The sequence below is a fragment of the Aythya ferina genome (genome assembly GCF_964211825.1).
Source record: "Aythya ferina genome assembly, chromosome: 6".
Taxonomy (NCBI): domain Eukaryota; kingdom Metazoa; phylum Chordata; class Aves; order Anseriformes; family Anatidae; genus Aythya; species Aythya ferina.
The window spans coordinates 35,461,270-35,485,132 of record NC_140303.1 but is presented as its reverse complement, the minus strand read 5'-3'; the positions used below and the strand labels follow the sequence as shown (position 1 = coordinate 35,485,132).

Below are 23,863 nucleotides of genomic sequence, written 5' to 3'. Positions count from 1 at the left end.
TTAATAGACATGTGGAGCCATTTTCCATTTGCTTTCATCCAAGGCTATCTAAATGCCATGCGATCTTTAATGCATTAAGCATCCAAGCACCTCTCAAAGCTGGCGACTCTCATTTGTACTTCCCATACAATGGAAGGTGAGGCAGCAGCAGGGCAAACGGAGCAGCTGCACACTGCAGAGATGGGATGTGCCAGGGCTCTGGCTATCCTGCATCCAAACCTGCCCTACAAAACAACTCCAGGGGCTGGGAAATTCCTTTACTCTGACACGGGGATTTCCAGGTAGCTACTGGCATTTTGGAAACTGAGCCAGTGAAAAAAGTGGGAGGCAGGACCGGGACTAGAGAAGCCCATGCTGGGGCCATGAATGGGGTGGGGAGCTGCCCACCAGGGCATCCAGCTCCTGGCTGTTTTGAGTCCCTGCTCAATCTGGGTTGCCTGGAAGAGCAAGTCTCAGGCATGGGCATCATCTGTGCTCTGCTAGGGGGAGCCCAGGTGGGGCCAGGCAATTGTGGGGTGGATGTATGGGCACAGGCAGCACGGCTGGTCCCCACAGCCCTCTGCTCCGATGCCATGGAAAAAATATTTCTGGACTGCTGCTGCCAGCTGTAGTGGGAAAATCCTACAGGTCACTTTAGCTTGCGATATTCAGGCTGCATTTTACAAATGTGCTCCCTCCAGCTCCGCTCAGCGAGAGCAAATGAGCTGCGTGATTGGTGTGCAGGGGTTGCTGCACCTCTCGCTTCTCCTGCATTAGCACAACATGGCTGGTGTGCCCGGCACTGCAACACTGAGTCGATAACAACTATTGTTATTATCTTTATTAATCAATAATAATATCCTTATTTTCTCTTGTGAGGCTTCCCAGCGTATCCTTCCTTATTTATCCTTTGTCTTATTTATGTCCCCAGCTTGCAATTAGAGCTGGGTGAGCGGCTGCCAGCACTGACCTGGCTGCTGCAATCCAGCCGTGCTCTCGCAGGCGATTCCCTTTCAAGGCATGGACATTTCAGCCGGCTTCAATCAGCCTGCCCGTGAGCAGGGAGCCTGGCGGAGCCAGGGCAGAAGCCATCAGCTCCTCTAGGCAGCTCTGAAAGGGCTCTAAGTACCTAATGTCCCTCCAGGGAGGCACACAGACATCTGCTGCAGCTGTAAAAATATATAAAATAAGGCAAGGTTAATAGTGGCTATCTGGAGCATGTGCGTGTCTCCCTTTTTCTTGCTGTCTGGGGGATGTGTGATGGGCGATGCCTTTACCTTTGTGGGTTCCCCAGGGAGAAGGGACAGCACGGTGTCCCCGGGTGCTGGCGCACGGGCAGGGATGCACTGGAGGACACGTGGGAGGTGTCTCTGGTGGAGCTGGGATTTGCACCATGAACTTCCAAGTGCCAGCATCCGTCCTTCCCACCACGCTGCATTTTAACCGGACCATACTCCCCCCTCCGCGGCTTCGCATTCATCGCCTTCTGAACAAAACCTGCTGGCCCTGCCCTGCGTGGCAGCACCGCTTAACAAAGCAAATTCCTGAGCCAAGCCACGTTTTCGCAGCAAAAAGCAACCTTTCCACGAGAGCCGCGCTGACGCCCGTGCTCTGGGCGAGAACAAAACGCGTTCTGCCTAATTGCTGCTGGCGGCGCGCTGCCCTAACGAAGGTGGAACAATGGTGGCAGAGAAAGGCAGCGCTGCTTCGTCGCAGAACGCATCCTTTTGTGCTCTGTCTCTTACAGCACAACGCGAGGCCGGGCTCCTTTCTGCAAGCCGAGGAGCAGAGCTTGCTTTGAGCCAAAACCCGCCCTGCACACGCGCCCAGCTCTGCACGCCGGCAGTTGGCTCGTCTCTCCTTTTACTTTTTTTTTTTTTTGGTTTTTAAATGAAAAGCCTGAAATACGTCAAAGGTGAGAATTTACACCGTGGAAAGGTTCTGGGCTCTTTGTTTCCTATGCCTGGCGGGCTTTGCAATAGTTAATTTTGCTTCCCTACTCTCCGGAGGGCGGGCGGGAGGGAGGTGTTACTATTTGCGGTTTGCCGAGCAGCACAGCGAGGTGGATGGCTGAGAAATGAAGTCTGCGGCCTGACCGTGCTTCTCGAAAGCATTAGCACACTTTCTTCCTCCTTCCCCACCAGCACAGTGACATTTCACACTTCTGCTTGGGTCTAGCTCCCCGGGGGCCTCGTACCCGTTCCCTGGTGCCTCCTCTCCTTTCAGGGCAGCCTGAGCACGAGCCCAGCCCCGAGCCGACACCAGGAGGACGGCTCCTCCGTGAACCGAGAATTTGGGGCAGGAACCTGATCCAAATCAGCATGGGAGAAAATTCCAAAAAGAGGAAATTAGTAACATTTTTAAAGAATATTTTAAAGAGTCACCACGAGGGTGGCATCACCATGTGGAGCTCAGCGCATGGCCCCATCACCAGCCCTGCTCTGCTGCTGGGGGGAAGCAGCGGCGAGGCCTTGCCTCTGCTGTGCTCATTATGGCAGGCTCTCACGCCGGGCCAGATGAGGCGTTTAAAGGTCAATAAGACAGGAGCTGGGACACCACTGGGAAAACTGCAGGCACAGCCACATCTGAAGGCACGCAAGTGGGCAGATGCATGTGTCCATGTGTCTGTCCTGGACCCTGGGTTCCTGCTCTATGAGATGTGGAGAGAGACCAACCGCTTGCAAGGAGTGGGAACAACTTCAGGGTTGCACAGGAAAAAAAATACAGTGTGTGAGAGCACAAATAGCATGGCTCCATGCCCCCAGTGCCACTGGTTTTCTTCTCCTTTTTACAGGGTTAGAAAGGGACACCCTCCTGGGATAGTTTCACAGATCTCAGGCCAGGCAGGGAGCTTGTTTTCTAGAAGAGCTGAGCCCAAACTTGCTCTTTCTCACTGGGCTGAATTTATGATAATCTTGAAATTGCCATGGTGTATCTTCAAATATACTTAAATTTCATCATCGTTAGAAAGGAGTAGCTAAATCCTTGCTATTAAGATGCAGTTCCACACTCAGCCCAAGTCCGTGCTGCCATCTCTCCCTTCCCCTCGCTCACTGATGTACTGCCCTGCCCCTCCGTGCTGGTGCTTTGTGGCTGGGTTGTCCATCAGATCCAGGAGCTGGTCCAAGCAAAAGCTAATCAAAATTCAAAAGGAAAAAAAAAAAAAAAAAGGATTCTTGTTGGATCAAGTCCCTGGCTGCATGGTCAGTGGTGCTAAAGCTTGGGAAGGGTGGAAACGCAATGCTGAGGTTGCTGCTCACTGTAGCAGCATGGGCTTAGATGGGCTCAGCTTGCTCATGAACGCATACCACCAAGAGACCAGAAAGTCACTGAAATGCTGAGGAAAAGGCTGTAGATTTTGCCTCCTTTCAGTGATGCCCATCTTCTCTCATTTAACATCAGTAACTCCTTTATTTTTCATGGGCATGTCCCTGCGGCTGCTGGTTCAGTCACTGAGCAGGGAGACACCACGCTGGGAGGACACAGTTTCTGAGCTGACTTCAGTCTGACTTTGTTCACCACGGACATTTTGCTTCCAGCACTGCACGTCTCGTACCGTGCAGTCTTTCCTCAGAGCAACTCGTCTGTGTCAGCCCAGTCCTGCCACCCCCACCCTGCACCCAACCCAGCCTGTCACCTCTCTGAAGCCACCAACAAGGTGTCAGCCTTTATTAGCAGAGGAGTATGGCTTTTTTTCCTGATACAATTTCAGAAGTAGGCTGGCTGAATACAGGCTACTAGCAGAGAAAAGGCACTCCAGGACTTCCCTTAGTGTTGCAAGCTGAGAGCTAGCGCTGGCATCCCACCCCAGGGCTCCCTGAGATCCCCTCCTGAGGGTTTCCACTCAGGACAGATGCACCGAAACATCTTCCTCCACCCTGTGATCAGGCCCAGCTCCCTTTCTAGAGGAGCTCTCTAACCTAGAAATTTCAAGGAGACCCAACTCTTCTTTGTTATAAATATCCAGACATGTCAGTGTCAGAGGGAGATGTACCCCTCTTAATCCTTCCCAACAGTATTAACCAGACAAATCAGGAAGAAATTAATTAAGCAAAAGAAAAAACAAAACGAAACAAAACAAAACAAAACTAAACTAAAAAAAAAAAAACAGGCTGAATATCTGGGAAAATATCTTGACACTGAATTGCCTTATGGTAATTTCTTAGGGACTTGGCGGAGGCTGTGAGACTCCTGCTATTTGGGAACAATCGTGGAAAAACAACAGAGAAAGAAATGAGAGCAATGCATCTGTGCTGGAAGGTATGAACTAGAAACAGAAAAACAGCCCTTGAATGTCTGTGATGCTGCTGGAAGAAGGACAGATTCAGCCAGCTCAGATTTTGAAAAATCCCAATAATGTAAATTCCTTAAGTATGAGCCAAGCCTATGAATAATATAAATCTCTTAGTCACTTTGCCAGTGATATCCTTCTAATCTCGTCCTTCCTCAACAGTGATGCTGAGAGAATGAAACACTTTGCAGAAATGGGCTTGCTGCTCAGAGCAATCACTTGCCTCCCACTCAGACCCCAGGATTAGAGAAGTCCCCTGGATTAAAGCTGTTACTATTCTTAGTCCAGGGCAAACCATAAAACCAAGATCCTGAGGGAACTTTCAAGCAATTGCAAGAGAGAAAGAGAGAGGAGAGGAGACAAACAGGACATCTCTGTCTCAGGGAAGCACATGTCCCACGCTGGCCTTGAACTGTACAAAGGGACCTTAAAGTGCTTTACCAACAGGAATGACCCAATGACAAGGAATTATCAACATATGCATGGGAAGGTAACAGTAACTAAAAGGCCAAGCCAACTTTTTTCTGGAAGAAAATGACATTGAACTGACGGTGCAGTTTCCAGAGGTGCTGAGTGCCTTGCTCCCCAGCAGACATCTCTGGTTGCTGAGTGGGCCCAGCAGCTTGAAATTCAGCACCGAGGTCTGCTGAGCAATCTCTCCCCAAACAGGGATTGGAAATGACCTGCCCAAGGTTAAAAAGTGAGTTGGGATCCAGAGACGGGTCCCCTGAGCTCTGATGCCCATGAAGTGTGGTGGAGGCATTTACACCCAAAGAGGGAGAGCCTCAACGCTGCCAACTCAGATTTCTTACAGGCCACAGGTCACTTTGTGGAGCTGAGAAAATTCTGTATGCCAAAAAGAGGGCAACTGTGCTTATTCATCCAAATTACACCTACAACCATGGACAACCACTTGTCTTTTGCTTACTACTCCTTCACAGCACACACATACACAGGAACTCTTCTCAATACTACTTATGCAGCGTATACTCTAATAAAGTATGTAATCCTTCAAAATACAAGAGCTTTCCTTATAATCCACGCACGTGTAAATCCCTCCAGATATTTCATACGTTCTTATCACACCAACAGGAAATAGTTTTAACGCCTTCAACAGGCACGTGAATTTTCAGAAATGCCTGTCACACACTTACTACGCCTGCCCCCCTCACCATTTCTCTATGAGATGCCGATGTTCTCCCCTCCCCATGGGAGCATTTCCAGCAGCAGTTCCAGAACTGGAATATATCGAATATATATCAAATATATTGAATATATTGAATATATATTGATATATTGAATATATATCAAATACATATTCCAGAAAAGGGAATATATTGACTCCTCAGAAGCCAGGGAAGTTTTGCTGCTAGCAGCATCAGGCTGGACTTTCAGCGTTGTGCCGGGAAGTCCTGACGTGCAGTTTCTGCCTAGGTTTGCAGAACAGCCTTTCTGGGCTCTGGTTAATTGAAATAGAGCACGCCTCGCACAACTTCTGAACTTTTCTTTCTGCAAGAGTTATGTGGGGCTGCAGGTTGTCCATCACATCCTGCGTGTCCCCTGTGCCTAGACTGTAGTCTTCTATTTGACTGTAAATCATCCATTTTAATTAGATGTAAGACAATTATTATTGGTTTTTAGTGAGTCATTTTTCTCTCCGTAATTAGTACCTGTCAGTTCAACTCAGCCCAGAGCTGGTGTAACCTGGTGACTTCAAGGATGTGTTTAAAATCTCTTCTCTCCCACACAGCAGCTCATCATAAACAGGATCATCTTTCCTGCCTTGCCCACTGGAGCTGGGTCAGGCTGGGATCATCTCAAAAACTCCCGGTCAGGCCAGCAGAGAGGAGCACTTGCTGGTCCAAGTGCAGAAGGGACTGCCCCACAGGAGGAGAACTTGGCCAAGGAAAGGCAGCTCACCTCCTTGACCCCATTTCATTGCTATACACTTCAAACCCTGGCCACGTCTGTCTCCTTATAAAGATGTCAGACTGTCTCTAACACTTATTTTCGCTCACCGCTTCAGCGTGGCCTTACTTGGCAGCGTCTCCCATCTGTTTACTACTCTTCAATGTTTTGCATGCATTTCCAAATTACTGCTTACTTACAATAATGCAATCACTCTGCATCCATGGAGCACCTAGCTTTGAAGGGGTTTAGGTGTGGTACAGGCAAGGAAGGATCTTTACAGCTTTCCTAGGGGGAACTGAAGAGTCCTACTTTCATTTTATAACGGGATGAAATGGCTGTATGTATCACCATAGGTGAATCCAGGTCCAGACAGACTATATCTAGAAGCAGTAGCTATATGCGCAGTGGGTATCTGTGCTCCGTATAATCGATGGAGGTCTAGTCAATGCTGACAGTGCAGCCCCACGAGTGAGTCAGCTGAGCAAATGTAGGTGTCTAGCTCTCCAGCTCCACTGACTGTATTGACTAGGGGCACGATTCAATTACCTACCTTGAGATGTTTTCCACTAAGAAATCATTGTGTGGGCATGAGTCAAGCTCTTGATTTTCACTGCCTAGACACCCAGTCCACATGCAAACACCTACGTTGCGACACTCACGTTGAGATGTCTGCAGTCTGGAGCTGCATCCCGCATTGATGATGTGCCCAGGATCAGGGATTGTTTACAGAGCTCAGAGGAGAAGCTGAGATTCTTGGGTTGTTGTTCATCTTCCTTCATCCCCTTGAACTGGAAGAGGAACCTCCAGTCAAGCTGTCACTGTGAAACTACTCTAAATGTGTCCTCCCTGCACCTGGGCTGGGGCTTGTTTAGTAACCAGTGACTGAGCTGCCACCTTGACCCTAATACCTGGTCTTTGCTAATACTGATTTCTAGGGTAACTATCAGCTTACAGGGCTGTGTTTGCTGCTCAGTTCCCCTCACCCTTTGTTGTAACTTTTTTTTTTTTTCCCCAGCAGAAAGGCAAAGCCTGGCTCCTCACAAAGCAGAGTTGCCCTTCTCTGGGCACTCACGGGGGCAGGCTGTGTGCTTTTCCTCCATTTCATGATGTGCTGTTTGCTGAGAGGAGTCCCCACATGGGTTAAAAACTGTCCCGATCAAGAAGTTTTCTTTACCACTTGTATTGTCCAGCAAGGGCTCACTGCTGTTTCACAGTCAAGCCCTGACATCCATCCCAGTGTCAGAATGTGCTCAACTCTGCATAGCACATCAGATCTATGTATCCTAAATGATCACCTCAGCCTCTTAGCTCCTGGTCTCCAAGTCATAATGTCTTAAATACGTCCAGGCCAGCCTGTACACATGACCTGGTGAACCTGACGGCTGACCAGCCAGATGGAAAGACATTTTTCAGTGGATGGACACAGAGCACCATTACAGGGGTTAGAAAAACAACAAAAGACACTCAGGCCTAGCCCGTGGGCTGGTGTGATTCAGCCCAGTTGTGACAAACTGCGAATCACCACAAACTGCAAATCACCACAAGCTGCACTGGACGTGCCATGCATACGGTACTGGCAGAAACAGCCGAGGAGCTGGTCTCTGAGTACAAGCATACCAGCAACAGCGAGGAGTAGTCACCTTCCAAAATGACTGCTTTCTGCAGGGGAACATCCCTGGATGGGGAGCTCTTGGTTGGTGTGTTGTTGTCTCCAGTCCTGTAGTGAGCTCCAGAGAGATCTCCAAGAAAGTGCCTTGCAATAGCCTGAAACTGCTGCTTCTGCTTAACAGCCCAGATGTGCACCATGGCCCCAGGCCACCCTCTGCAGGAAAAGCTGACCCACAAGTGACCATTTAATCTCCTTCTCTATCCAATTTGGCTCAGCCACGTGGCATCTGCCTTCCACTGCACTGCCGCAAATCTGTGCACAGCAAATCCCTGCCTAATAATGAGCACTGGGCTCAGTGCACACTGCGACAGTGTGTGGCTGCTGCTTGGAAATCACACTGATCCTTGAAATACAGAGGGGTCCGGGAGTGTGTTAGTGGGAACCCAAGTCCCCGACCTCCAGCATCTCATGAAAACCCTGGAGGGTTTTATAGTCCAGGAGGGAGCAGTGCACTGAAGGTACCTACCTCAAATGCTGTGTGTGCATTTCAGGATGGAAGAAAAACAGCTCAAGGCAATGTAGACACAGTGATTTAAAAGGAAACAGATTAAAGACAGTCATGTGAGTGCAGCTGGGTCCCAGCAGTTATGCCATATGCATTTATAGGTAGATATATATATGGCAAAGATCCCTCCCTCTCCCCCCACAGCATATAAATCTTGGGAAGGGCTATTATTCATGCTGCCACCCACCCATAACTGAGGGACCTGGTACATCATCCGAGGCTGTGTCAGAGGGTTACCGAACTCTAGCAGCAGAGTGTGGGCAAGGAGGACTCAGAGATTTTATTTCACCTCTGGGAACAGAAGACAACAGGGCAGTCTGAGACAGGTGACTCACTGGACCCAGACTTGCCCCTGACATAGATTAAGGCAGGCTGAATGGCAGAGATCTGGATGTTTTTCCCCATCTCCATGTGCTTGTACAGCCTCTTGTTGCCTCATCGGCATCTCCAGCATACAAATGGCTAAGAGCCTTGGGGGCATTTACTCTGGGGGAGAGACCTTGGCCAACACTGATGGCTGGTAAGCATATGGAAAATGCAGAACAGCTGTCCGTGGAAGTGAATTTTGAACTCCAGGTTGTTTCATTTCCAGCTGAGCAAATTTTATCTTATTTTACAGGATACAGAGGGAACATACTCTCCTGTGCCTAAGTACCACTCCTTGTTTCTGCAATACAACAGAACAAATAGCCTAATCAGGCCGAAATGCAGAGCACGCTGAAAAACTGGGAACATTCAGGATGTAGTTAGAGCAGGTGAAAACCTCCCTTGTAGCCTTGCAGGGCTGGCACTGCTGCTCTGATCGTAGCGCTTAGGGGCAGAGGATTGTCTGGTGAAAAAAGACAGTGAGCTAAATCCCCCTGGTTTGTCAAAGGGACATTACCTGGAGAGGGGCGATGTGATAAATCCTGTGGAAGGAGTTACACAAACAGGGATGGGAGAACTGGGAGTGACACAAAGAAGCAAGGGCTGTGGAAGATGGATGTAACTGGGCTCTCCTGGTGGTGGTGGGATCCCCTCAGGAACACATAGGGGAAAATCCAGCATGTACAACACAGCCTGGTGCTGGTTGGAGAAGCAGAGCACGCATTTTCTGGCTTCCAGTCTGCCATGATCACCCGCCTGCACTTTCTGCTTTACCAGAGAAACTTGATCTCAGTGGCCTCCTCACATCCACTATAGGGAAAAATAACTGGATCCAACCCAAACAGAAAACAGAGCCCTGATATGGTAGCAAACCTCCTGCCAGCTCCAGAGGAGATTGCAACATTTACCCCGTATGTTTCTGATCCTCCTGAACACACACAGAGCAGCTCGGTTACACACACACACATTTGTATGCCTTGCGTTTGCAAATAATCTCTGATGTGGAGCCTCTTGGACTGCTCTGTGGAAATCCGCAAGGCTGTAGCCTTGTAAGTGTCTCGGCACTGCCCTTGGTTTACCACAACAATATCAACTTCTGAAGAGTTCCAGCAGCTTACTTCACTTTCCCACTTACAGAGGCACTTTGGCTGCCTCTTATCAAAGTTCCTCCTCTCACTAAGTAGGACAGAATTATTTCTGATATATTTCTGAGTACGCACCCATACAGTGAATACTCAAGTGGTCTGCAATTGCCCCCCACCCCAGCACATGGCTCTCCACTCCAGTTGGGTTTGCTACAGCCACTGAGTGACACACACGGCTCTGCAGGCTTGGGGAAGAGGTGCTGCCATCAACCAAGTACCAAAGATGCTGGTTCAGGCTTTCAGGGCTTCCTGTGTGGCAATACATTAACCTTCATGTCTGCACTGTCTGAGGGGTAACTGTTTTGGGTGGGTGCGACCACCCTGTTGTGAAGTGCTCTTGGAAGAGAATGATTGAAATAACAGCTCCTGGACTGTGATCAGTGGAGAAGATCCAAAACTTTTACTATGCGGCTCCTTGGTTTTCCGAAATGTATAATTTTCTGAAATATGTAGATATTCAAACTTACTATGCTCAGCCTCTGTTAGCAGATGGATTTTCTTGACTCTTCTAACAGAACAGAGAAAAAAAATAAATAAAAAAAATTCTGAGAGCAATGGGCAATGGAGCCAAATGAAGTGTAGGTTCTCTCACATTTGTACCTGGGAGTAAGGTGGCTTCTTTGATGTCTAGTAGGGGTGAACCTCTTATGACAGTTCTCTTCCATGGCATCACAAACCCAGCGTGGGGGTATGTCCCACTTGGCCACATGTTTTCATGAAATTCATAAGAGCTTGAGAATTCTGCACCCTTTATTTGTCAAAGGTGGCTGACTTTGGCCAAGAAGTTTAACTGTTATTGAGTGCGTCTAATGGATTTATAAACAGAACTTACATGGATAAGCACTGTTGCTTAGAAAAGCAAGCTAGAGGTAGAGAAGAATATTCTTTTTTTTTTATTATTTTTATTAAAATACATCTTGGGACAGGCTTTGAAGCTTTCCAGCTTTCCAGTCAAATTAAGTGAAAGCAGAAAGCAAAAATAGCCCGTAGAAGGGAGAATGACTGTGAGCTGCCAGAAAGCAGCAATTGTAACAGAATGCTTTTGTTTGTTATAAAGAGACTAATGGCTGTTTTGGTAGTCATTAGACAATGTAAAATAAATTTCTGCTATATTGCATATTTTTAAAGATTCCTAATTTTTCAAAATCTACTTTTGCGAAGTTGAAAACCTTAGTTACAAATCTCTTTTTGCTTATCCTTCTGTTCAATTTAAACAGAAATAGTTCTTGCTCGATCAAGCTTTTCTATGACCGGTTTTCCTGTGACTTGGTTTTGAAATAGTATCACCTCTTGGAGGTTTAGTGATTATTGGATCAAGAAATGTCTTGGCTATGACAAACAGAAATATCTGAGCCTTAGCTATTATTAGCAATGTTTGTTCTCGTTCTTCAATCTGTGGCTGGGCAGCTAGTTTCCCTTGATATTTATCTGACTACCATTACAAAAATTTCAGCCCCTGTCCAAATCCACCCTGGGGAGCTAGAGCAGACATTTAATCCTATCTTTTATATACCTCCTCCTAAATTCACTGTAAAGGCTAAGGGGAGGCTGTCTTCAGCCTTCTCACGGAAAGGCAGAGTGAAGACAGAGCTAGACTCTTCTCGAAGGTACATGGTTATGACAAGAGGCAACAGATGCAATTTGGAACATAAGACATTCTGATTAGAAATCAGAAAAAAAAAATAAATCACCAGGAGGGAATTCAAATACCGGACCGGGGGCCCAGAGAGGTAAGTGCAACAACCATCCTTGGAGGTACTCAGCTCTCAGCTTGACAATGCCCTGTGCAACCTGACCTAGGACGAATTGCTTGAGCAGGAGGTTGGAGACGATGGCCTCCAGAGATTCCTGCACCCTAAATAATTCTGTGGTCATGTAATTTTGTTTGACCTGAGCTATGACACTCAGAATTGCCACTGTCCTCTTATGTTTGAGCACACCACCATATGCTTGAGCACACCTCTGAAGAGGTAAAGCTCTTCATGCCTGGCAACATAAAGTAAAAGGTGAGAGAGGAAATCTCTTGAATAGCTGCAAGATAGCATGGCCAGGGGCTCTTCTGTAGATTTTCATGTTTGCATGAAGGGCAAGGAAGAAACCCAAGAGGACTGGGAAAGAGAAAGCTGATGGCAGCTGGGTCAGGTCATGGCAGTTTAGTAAGCTGAATTTTATGCAGGAGTCCTCCCTGCAGGCTATGGGGGCTGTAGAAAGCTTTTTCTTAGAAATGATGTAGCCATCCTGTCTATGAAGAAAATTTTCCAAATGTGGGTTAAATGTAGGTGACAACATTTCTGCTCTCATATGTCAGAGGAGGCTATGAACTGATTTTTCCTAACTTGCTGAATCCCATGCATGTTTGCCCAGTCTGAAACTTTCTTGTTTTTAATCTGATGTGGAGTAAAACTGTCTTCAAACACAAAGCTTCTCCATGAGGGAAACCTGGAAACCTTTGCCAGGCAGCCCAAGGGTTACAGAAGCTGTTTTTTTGTACAAAGTATTTGGTCCTTTCTGTGACAGAAAAGACAAAAGTTTATATGCAAAGACAATTTCAGTTCTCTGTTTCCCCAGATTTTCTCCTTGGGCACTGCAACAACTTCCCATTGTTAGAGATTTTCAAATTAGGATGGGGTATTTCTCCTCTTGCCCTTGCTCATCTAGTAACCTTCAAGCATGAATTTCACTGGTTGAACTTCTTTCACTGCAATTATAAGGAGGTTCAGACTATACTAGTCCAATAATACCCCTCCGGCCTTAAATCTTGTCAGAATTCACCTCTCTTCAGTGTTAAGGAAATGTTTGTTGTTGTTGTTTCTTTTTTTTTTTTTTTTTTTTTTTTTTTTTTTTTTTTTCTATGTGCTAAATTGTGTGCTCTCTAGCACAGGAAAAGCCTTGCTTCCCTTCTTGGTACAGTGCTTGACATACTGACACCCTCTAAAGGTTACCATAGTATTAAAATAAAGAATGGTCTAGAGGCCAGAAGCACCCATACCTTTACTTCTGCCTCTTGTGCAAACCCTTCTCTTTAATTACTTAACTGCCATTTCTCTGCTGATATAATACTTTATTATTACCTACTTTTCTTGAATGCTCATCTGATCCATCTTAATGTTCTTTTAATATCACTTGGAATGGGATAATAATCAGCTTGTACTTCCCCAGCACCTTTAATCCTGACAGGTCCTACTGCACTTAACCAGGGGAAAAGGAGACGGAAAGAACTTCAGCCACTGGACAGGGCAAGGTCATGCAAGACTGAGAAGAAGGCCTGACATAACTAAAGGTTCTGGGGTGTTTGGAGGAGCAGGTTTAGCTCATGGCCCTGTACTTGTGGAAAACGCAAACCCCCCTTGAACTTTTAGTTCATCACCCACATGAAATTGCCAGGGTAGATGCTGATGTGACATAAGTGAAATATCAGCAGGATGTCTGAGTGTCCATGCTGTATAATGTGTCTTCATTGGTTTCATTTACAAGGTTTTCTTGGCTCTGCCAATGACTGGGGACTGGAGTAAAAACTGGACAGGATCCACCTGGGTAATGACAGTGAGTGCTGTTGGGAGGGGAGGCGCACGTGGCGGTCCTCAGGGGAACCTCTTCTTCTATCAAAGTACCAATCAAAGAAAATGATCTTCACATCTTGGTCTTGACTCAACTAAAGGAAGGCAATGTCTGCGCTGGGGAGGTTGGAGAAAAAAAGATCACAGAAATGAAGTCAAGAGATGAGGATCTGAGCAAGTGTTTGTGTGACACGGAAGAAAGCACCAAAAGATCTGAGCACAACCTGTACACATAGCTGGGAAATGAAAGAAGCTTAAGCTGAGGGTAAGGTTAATGCCCTGAGTGACAGTGCCGGCCCAAGAAAAGGCAGAAAAAAAGGTGGACACAGAGGAAAATGCTGGATAAAAGAAATCTGAGGTGATGCCAGATCATTCAGCAAGAGAAGTCTGGGAAATAGAAAGACCTCTGGGGTTGGACTGAAATGAATGAAACCTGCCTTAAGGGCTGGCATAATGAAGGAAGTAGACAAGCTGGAGAAAAATGGGAAGGACAAAGAGAAAGGAGCTCATGTGGAATTCATGAAGGGACTGTGGAGGAAATGTTAGCCATCCCACCAGTGACAGAGTGACTGCAGAAGCAGGAGAGAAATAGGTAGCTGGATCAACATTTCAGGAAGGACTGGCTGGAGGATTTGCCAAGAAAGATCATGTTCAGCCTTACTGGGAGTGACTTTAGCTGGGGGCAGAGCATAGACACCTGAAATGAAATAGTGGGGATCCCTTCTCCCATCCTACACATGGCTATATGTGAGAAGTGACAGGAACAGTCCCATCCATAAGGCTCATCTCTGACAGACAGGGGATCCTTAAAGCTGCTCCTCCAGCCTCTTCCTCCCAGCTCTCTCCAAGACTCAGGGGAGAAGAGATCAAGTCTTTAATGACATGGAAGATTCAATACAGTGAGTGTGTACTGCTTCTGCAGGCCTACCTGGAAGGGGCTGCTGCTATGGAGAAAACTGAAAAAAATGATGAAATTCAGTAGGGCCACATACAGGTCCTCCACCAAGGCAGCAATTTCAACTGCACAGATCCAGGATGGAGAACTGACAGATGGAGCAGTTCTGAAGGACATGGAGATTATATGGGTTCATGAGATGAAAACAATCAATAACTTTTTGCTGCTCAAAAAAATAAATTAATTAAAAGAGAGGGCAAACATCACCCTGAAATGGATGGCATGTATTATCTGTTAAAGAGGACTCAAAACCTTTCTGCACAGCTCAGCATTGACAAGAACTCAACTGGATGATTGTTTCTTACTTCAGTCAGTGCATTTAAAGCAAAATATGGACCATCTGGTGAAAATCCAGAGGAGAACACCAAGGATGATCAGAGATCTAGAAAGCATGTCATAAGAGCAAAGGTAGATTTGCGATTGTTTGGCCTACAGAGGAACACGAAGCATCATGCCTTTAGGTGTCACTTCAACTTGGTAAGTCCTCAGCAGATCAATTTTTGCTATATTTACATCCAGCTACTGGATAACGCCTTCAATTACTTGCCACTTGGAAAAGAAAAGCAAAAGGCAAAAATAATCTGCTGCCATCCTAATGGGCAGTGCGAGAAGAAATGGGCTGCAGCAGGAAAGATTCAGGTCAGACTTTATATAAAATTTGCTAACAAGAAGGAAGTGAAGTCCTAGAACAGAGTGCCTAGGGACAACTGGAGTCTCCAGCCACGCTTACCCTTAAGAACTGGTTAGAACAGCCTCTGTCAGGATTTTGGATAGGTGGACTAATTGATCTCTTGAGACCTGGGCATTGCCTAGTGCTTGGGCAGGATCAGTGCATGGATTAAGTAACAGAAGCTAAACCCACGTAGCAGCAGAGGTTATTCCGGTAGTCACAGGAAAAGACTTTACAGAGGCTACAGCTTCCGGGCTGCCTTCATCACATGACGGCAGACATTCCAAAATGCTCGGTGCACTACAGACTTTAAAGGTGATCCCAAATGATTTGTATTTACTGCAAAGGTGACCTCTTCACCTCGCCTTTAAAATAAACATCATGTTAGCCAACTCCTGGTAAACATCTGCTAAGGGTGACATGTCACAATGGGACACCACAAAGACAGTAGCAGTCTTTGGCCTCCATAGAAAAGAACAAAACAAATTGCAAAACAGATTTTTGGTTACCCTTCTTCCGTTCTGCACCATCCCTTCCTTCATTCCCACCCAGGGAAGCAGGTTAAACTTATGTGACTGTTATGGGAGATGACACTTAGTGCTCCACCAGTGTTTGAGCTGCAAATAGAGGGTGCTTGGATAAGACAGTAACATAGACCGCCGGAGAACCTATACAGAGCAGAGCCAGATGGGATGGGTGGTCTGGTGAGATACAGCAAGGTCTGGTGTATCTTTGGACTTTGACCAAGATGAAGAGAAGGAGTTGAGAGAGAACCACCAAAGAACTTAAAACCATGACAGAAGAACTGATGTGTGAGGATTTCAGTACCTGGGCCTTGTCATTGGAGCCAGTCTGCCCACCAACATTTTGCCTTATCTCATCACTTTTCACAAAGGGGTAGAGCAACAGCAGATTTATTACCTGCATAGGTTTCCAGGTCTTGCTCTTATTTTCCTCACCAGAGGAAAGCCATCACTCATCACTCTTCACTGCCAACAAACTAATCTGTTCTACTGTAACCACTGATAAAGCAGAAAAGGATAAAAGGTCAGTTGTTAAAGGATGGGGGAAGCTAAATAAGTCTTCAACATCAAGCAACTCCTTTTAGGCAAGTAACCCTGATTAACAAGGGAAAAGGAAAAGGATAAAAAGTTAACAAGCTATTCTGTATTATTTAGTCTGGTTTTCCATGGAAACTATACCCTTTTTTCTTTTTTTTCCCTTGTCTAATGGGGTACATGATCCTGTTAAAGCTTTGGTTCCAGCTGAAGCTCTGTCCTGCTGCATGGACTCTACCATGTATAGTGCATCGGAGACAATGGCTCAACCCTTCCCACACAGGACACTACTAGTTTTCTTCTTCTTCCTCCAGCTGGTTTTCTTGAAACTTGCAGGAATTTAACACCTTTCAGATCTCCACTCCCTGCCAAACCTGACTGAAATCAGCCAGTAGGTGTAGAGGAGATCTGATGAGCATATAGTCTAACAGCTAACACCTTCACTTGGCTTTTCGACTTTAGTAATCAGCAATAAGAGAGACAGGTTAGCCACAGGTATGGACCAATACTGATTGTGGTCTATCTTATTTTCTTACTCCAGGACTAGGAGTGAGGAAAACATAACCCACTTTTCAGCTCAGATTATTTTAACTCAGTCCACATCATTAAATCATCCCTCCCCATGGCAGGTATTCTGCTGGGAGCTAAAGTGTAGTAAACTGCCTGCGGAGATTGAAATGCCTCTTTAGAAGGAGACTGGTGTGTCCTTCTTCTCTGCCCAGAAAAAGCAGGGGTTTAGGTGTGGGGCTGGTAGTTCAGCTGCTGTCTCTTGCATAAAAATAAACGCATATAGCATGATGTCCAATTGGTTTATTCCTCCCCTCAGCAATGGATCTCTGTGGGCATAACCTGAAGGGCTGCTGAGCACTTTCAGCTCCTCGGGAAGTGATACAAGGACAGCTTCCATCCAGAAGCCTTGGACCAAGGCCTGTCTCTAGGAGTGCAGTCAAAGCTGGAAGCTTTATGGATGCATTCACCTTTCATTGACTTGGAGCCGCGTGCGCAGTGGACACATAGGACACAGAGCATCACAGACACTATCAATCATCCAGATTCTGGCACAACTGTACTTCTGACTTCTGGACCATCCTTGAATGGAAAAACACCAATGTGAGGAAAAGGCTGCCACACAGGAGGCCCTTGCTGTGAATGAATATTTGCTTGAAAGACAACCTGAATGCAAGTCGGTTTTGTACAAACAGAGCCCTTCCAGGAGCAAGTGTTGCCTTTGTGGGAATAACAGTGACTTTACAGATGCAAACAAAGAAGCTACATGCTTTTGCATTGCTTGTTCTGTCACTAACTGACATCAGCCACTGTTAATCATGGTCTGAAATGTATATTTAAGAAACAGTGACACAAACACAGACAAGTTCCTTCACGACGCCTTTTATATGGGGGAAAGTGAAAGAAAAGAAAAACTGCTCCTCAGGCTAGCTGGTGGCACTAAAATAAATGGGTCAGGCATCAGAGTTTCAGGAGGCACAAAAGGTGAAAACCCTGTCTCCTGGAGCAATTAAAAGTCAATGGGATTAGTGGCCTTCAGTATTATTTATAGAAACCCCGCTGTGTGCACAACATTATTGAAATACAGGGGTCAAGTCCCTGCTACTGGATGCCTACCCTTTTGCTGTTGAATTTAATGGGAGCTTTGCCAATCAACTCTGTGGCAACAGAGTCTAAATCTAAAATAGATGACATCCTGGGCTCCATTCAGTTGATGGCTCAAGCAAAGCTTTTGCTGAAGCCAAAAAAGTTCTGCCCGCACAGTAGAGATTTGATCCGGGGACACTAGCCAGAGAGGTGTTGAAAGTCAAAGACAGGAAAGGAGAGAGGTGGATTGAATGTCACAGGAAGCTTTCTCTTTCCCTTTCTGCCATGTATTTCAATATACAGATTGAAATCTAAAGGGCTGCATCCCAGGATCTCTTAGACTTCATTTTTAGCAGGACTGGCTGTTTTCCAATGAATAATTCTCCTTCGAACACCATGTAAATGAATCATGTGGGAACACACCTATGAAAAGGACTCGGATGGGACGCCTGCACTGTCATTATGTGATTCAACATGTTCGAAAACAGTGTGCTGATGTTCTAGCCACTTTAGACAGATCCCACCAAACACCTGCATCTCCTTTCCTGAGCTTGCCCGGCTTTCCACTTGCTTGTAATGCTACTTGTGCAGTTGTTTCTTCTTCCTCTCATTCATTACTACGCTCGTGCCTTAAATTCTGCCACAGGTTACCTCTTTTCCTCTTTATCTCACTCTAGGAAGGAGGTACCTAATTCTGCCCTGTCTTACAATGCTGTAAATCAGAAATCAAGCATCCCAGTGATTTACTGCACTCCTCTGTACTACTGAGATACCCAGTCTGTAGAGTGGCAATATTTCCTGGCTTAGTTCATGACTTCAGACACTACCAGGTAGCAAGCTAACGATGGCTTTTGCGTGTCCCGGTATTTGCAACAGGAACGGGGTTGAGGTTGTCACTTGTTATTTCCAGTGGCACATCCTGACTCAGCGGTACTAAGCAGGCATTGTGTCTACTTGGGACCACCAAGAATAGCATTTTCATCCAGACTGAGGAATTAGGAGCAGGAACAAGGAAGGAATTGCCAGGTGGGGGCAGAGCTGCTTTGCGCGTACCCTGGTGCAGTCCTGGTGCAGGGGAAGGGACTCTCTTCATATCTGTGGCCATCTTAGCTCCAGAGACATCCTGAGTGTGGCAGGTACCCACATGAACGTGCACAAGCATGAAACCCAGACATGCACCTGGAGGGGCAGATCTCACCAGCTGTGCACAAGGGGCTGGTGAGCCCTGGGGCTAGAGACCAGCCCTGGGGCTCTGCTCCTCTTCAGTATTATCCTGATCTTGAGATTCAGACCTAAAGCATGGATTTTACTTTCAGATGTGTTATCATTAATTCTGATGACTCCAGATCCTTTGGTATCCACATGGCTTTACAACCGTTATTAAACTTAGTTAAGCACTTTGTCCTGCTAATGTCCTGCAGCAAGGAGCTCCACTGCCTAATGACATATCACATAGAAATGCATGTCCTACTATCCATGTAAGTTGTCTTCCCTTCCAGTTTCCTTGTAGGTCTTCGTGTTCACATATTAATGAGCTGATTTCCCTAAAGTCTGGAGGGGACTTTGGGAAGAAGAATAGTCTATTTTCAAACATTTCTTTTGAGTACTGAGCTACGTCCAAGCTAGCAGCCTGCTGGCAAAAGAGTCACAGTCTGTTCTCCCTGATCCTCCTCAGCCAACCAATCCTATCCACACTGACTTTTCAAATCCCCATCTTTATGGTATTTTTCCTCTGAACAGAGAAGTAGAGAAACACAGACAGAAACCGACAGGTAAGAAAAGATGCATGCACACTCTGACTGACAAGCAATCCTTGAGACACTGATTTCCAAATGATCTCAGTTTCATCTAAGAAAGCTTTTCTATGTTTTTTGGCACAGCCAGCACCAACTCGGAGATCCTAAACCCTGCCGTACTGCTAACTTCTTGTGACATGGGCAAACACTTTATCTGCTGATGTGAAGGGACTTTTCACCCATGTCTTTTCCTGCTACTCGCCATGATTTGCTTTCAGCTTGGATCTATACCAAGCACTAGGAAACATCTGTGAGAGCAGAGCTCATCTTAGTTTCCTTCTCTTGCAGAACATTGTCAAAGATCCAGGAAAGCAGACACAATTCTGCAAACACAGAGCATTAACCAAAACAGAAGAAAATATTCCAGCATCTTGCTTTCTCACTTTCTCCCCCAAGCTTCGCCTTTCCATCCACAGCCTCAGAATTAGCTGACACAACGGTGCAGGACATTTACTGAGTGAAACATCTGAAAATGCCAAGCAAGTCCCTGACAGGCAATGCCATTCCCAAGTGCAGAGTCCACCCCACCAGTTTTCATGCCCTAGTCTTCAATAAAAGCAATTGGCCTCTTTCAACTGCCAGACCTAAGCAGAGCTTGCTCTTTGTACCCTCAAAATGGGAGCCCAGACATTGCATTCACCTGGTCATCAGATCCACTCTTTCTCATCTGCATTACTGATTTCTCTCGAGTAACATGAAAGGATGGGAGCAGTTTTACAATAATGAGATTTACTCCTTCCTACAGCCCTCAGCACATTTCTAAATGAAAGAATCAGTTTACCCATAGCAGCCGCAAACAAACACGAGGAGCTTAAGATATAAGCAATTCAGTAGCCTGAAGTATTATGCATGTTGGGCAATCATAAATTTAAAGTGAAAATCCCTACAGATTTTGGTTTGCATTAGATATTAAATAAAATCCACTTGTGAAGCCAGATTAGTAAGAAACCTTTCTGGCTGTTGTATTTAAAAAAAAAAAAAAAAAGGATTAAAACATCTTTTGGAGACTCACTGTCATTTTATCTGGGTAAATAAGCTTAGAGCGCCTAACAGTCAATTTATAATGAAGGCTTTTGTTCTTGGTACTGTGATGCAGCCCTGCAAATTTGCCCACAGCTGCAGCAGTTTCAGATGTTTTTGACAGGTAAATAAAACACTGCTTATTTCTGTCATTGTTATTAATCTGCACAGTAAAGAACTAGCAATTACATTTTGTTTCCAAGTGGAGATATTTTCATGACAATCTTGGCAAGGGTGGTACGGAATTATGTGCATTTGTGACATCTATGGCTGCAAGGGTCTGAAACATGAAGGTCTGTGCTCAGCTGTTCAGCTGGAAAACAAATGGGAAATAAAGGCTAAACCAGCAGTAACTACCATAACGAGAAAGAACATGGAATTCAGGAGTTAGCCCTGTCAGATGTAAGGGACAAATAAACCAAACTGCAGGTCTCGAGTAGCACTGGTTCAGCTCTCGGTTGTTCTGAACTGTACTTCTAGGGAGCTGTGTCAGGATCTGACCATGTTTTACAGCCCCACACCTTGGGCCTACATTATGACTGGCACTTCCCAGCTGCTGCAGGGCAAAGGGTTTCAGGCGCTCCTCGACGTGCTGGTGAAGAAGAAATTATTTGCAGAATGAGGTACTACTCAAGGACGACTGGCAGAATCCAGCTGTAAGTGTCTTATTATATCAGTCAGGAACTGTGAGAAGCAAAGAAGAGAAATCCTGCTGAAACTCTATTAGATGCCAGTCACGTCTGCTCAGCTTCTCACTCAGGTAGGCTGGCAGATGGTCAGCAAATAGTCCCACTTTTACAATGCAACCTACACAGGTTTTAAGTGTGAAAATTAGCATCCAATTATTTTCAGGCATTGATGTTCGCCAAGGATGCGAGTTGCCTCTATTTTAATTCTGCTTCAGCTCTATTTGTTCACACACGCAAGCCAATCTTGCGGGCGCTACGTCTCGTGTACACAGCAGAATGGTAAGCCAGGGACGAGTACTAGAAACGTGGAATAATGCAAATTCCCAGTCAGGGAGTTGCACGGCTTCCAACTTTCAGAAGAGACAGGGAGGAGACAGTCAAGTGAGGAAGGCATAGAGCATCTCTGAAAAAGAATGATTTCCCCTACCCACATCTAAAAGCCTATGGTGAAAACCATCTCTCGCAGCTATCGGTCAGCTGCAGAAGCTCTTAGAGGAGGCTACAGTCCACTGAGCTCTGATCTGTGAGACCTAGGGGTGTTAGGATGAGTCGGTGGCTGGCCCTGCTTCTTCCAAAGATGAACATGAGCCCATTCCCCGCTTTCCCTAATCTCCCTCCCATCCTTGGGCTGGCACCATGGAAAACACGATGACTGCCCAGCAGACATGGGCATTGCCCTCCGGTCTGGCAGGATGTGTGCCCAAGTGTGGCCACCGTCAGGTGTGTGCTGGCTTTCCTTAGCAGAGCACACAGGTCCACCAAGGGGAAAGAAGACTTGGAGCAAAGCCTGTTTTGCTCAAGGTCTCAAGATATTACCTTCTGTGCCAGGATCCGTGCCTAAAAAGGGACTGGGTGTCAGCCAAGTCCAACCTCACAGCCCATGCTCGTGCAAGGATCGCTTATCACCAGAGGTAACAGAGCTACTCTGGACAATAAGGTTTATCTGCATATTATCCGGGCTTGATCCTACAAGCAGAGGTCTGCAGCCTTCCCTGCTGCCTACAGTTGTGACACGTTAAGCATAAATGTTGCTGTGTTACTGCCAGCCTGAAAATACATGAGCCTCTTGCAGCTGTCATTAAATGGGGAGAATAACGCCCCGGGTTGGCACCTGATGTTATGGTGAGGTTGCATTTGTGTCATTCTCCTGTTTGGGGGAAGAAAACTTCCCCGGCCCAACCTCGGGCTGTACCAAGGGGCATTTCCAGGCTGCAGCTCCAGCAGGCACACTTGCAGCCAGCGGTTTCCTCCCCCAGGTAGTGCAGCCGGGAGCATGGCCGCGTTGGCCAACCTGCAGAGCTCTTGCTGGCCATTCCCAGGCGCTGCTGCCGAGGTGGGTTTGCCTCCCGCCACGTGTTTACACAGACCCGTCGCATTTTTCAGAGCAAACAGCACGTTAAACACAACCTCGGCATCATTCCTGGGATCAGCACATCCAGGACCCTACTTGGGGACAAAAAGCCCCCAACACCGAGTCCGCGAGTCCCCACCACGGCCCTAAGACTGGAGACGAGCTGCAGCGAGGGGGACGTGTAGCCTTCCCCCACCCCATATTCCCTTGGAGAACCCATCCAGCACCCCAACCCCAACCCCAACCCACCCCAACCGCCCTCCTCGGCCTCACCTGCTCGGGCCCCTGGAAGCAGATCCTACAGAGCGGGGTGCGGATGCCGCTGTCGACGCTGCTGCCCAGCGAGTAGCGGTCCTCGGCCTTGCCCTTGCCGAAGTCATCCGAAGAGGTGCTGCTGGGCAGGGAGGCCGGGGGCTCCCCGGCGGGGCTCCCCCACTCCTCGGCTCCCGGGCTGCCCGCTGCCCCCCGCCAGCCGGCCCCGCGCCCCCCGGCCGGAGCGGTGCCGCCGGCCCCCGCCTCTGCGCCGCCGGGCATGGGGAGCGGCGGCGGCGGCGAGGGCGGCGGAGGGGCGGGGGGTCTCCGCAGCAAGAAGACCTTCAGGTCATTGAAGAGCATGCGGCAGCGGCACTTGAGGAGGCCTTGGTTTCGCAACATCTGTCTCGGACGGAGGAGCCCGCAGCAGCAGTAGCAGAAAAGGAGAGCGCCGGGTGGTATTAACATGTGCCTTTCCTGGGCTGGAGGAGACGGGGGGGGGAAAAGAAAGGGCAGGAGCCGGGAGCCCCGAGGGCGGGGGGCTCTGCTGGGGTCTCAGCGCTGCGGGGATGGGATGCGCTCGCAGGTTGGGAGACGACAAAAGAGGGGCCGGAGGGCGGGGGGGGGGGGGGGGGGGGAAATCCCCGGCAGCAACCGTGCGAGGCTAGCAACAGCGGTCGGAATAATTACAAAAAAAAAAAAAAAAAAAAAAAAAAAAAAAGAATTAAATAAATAAAGCGACCGGCTCCACGCTCCCCGGGGGATTTTTTTTTTATCGCCCTTCTCCCCCACCGGCGGGATGGATTCAAGTTTGTTTGGCAGCGGCGGGGGGCGCCCAGGCAGCTCCCACGCCCAAAGGGTCCGGGGGCGAGGGGCGGCGGCGGGCACCGCGGGGTGCGGCGCTCCCGGGAGACAGCCCCGGCTCTGCTCCGGCAACTCCTAAGCCTGGAAAAAAGAAGGGTCCGCGTCTCCGGTGGGTTTGGGGTAGAGGGAGGCCGTGGTTCCGTCGACAGTATTTGGCATCTCAAGTAATTTTCCTTTTTCTTCTTTTTTTTT

At 47.3% G+C, this 23,863-nt stretch overlaps 1 protein-coding gene across 2 annotated transcripts in view; it reads right to left on the bottom strand.

The window, feature by feature from the left end:
- Window positions 1–23,406, bottom strand: part of MARCHF4 (membrane associated ring-CH-type finger 4) — an 83,641-nt gene extending 60,235 nt beyond the window's left edge. For both annotated transcript variants that reach the window (XM_084523662.1, XM_084523663.1), the window contains exon 1: window positions 22,829–23,406. In XM_084523662.1, the coding sequence (XP_084379788.1) occupies window positions 22,829–23,275 (447 nt within the window). In that variant the 5' untranslated portion in view covers window positions 23,276–23,406. The remainder of the gene's footprint in view (window positions 1–22,828) is intronic.
- Between the last annotated feature and the right edge of the window lie 457 nt (window positions 23,407–23,863).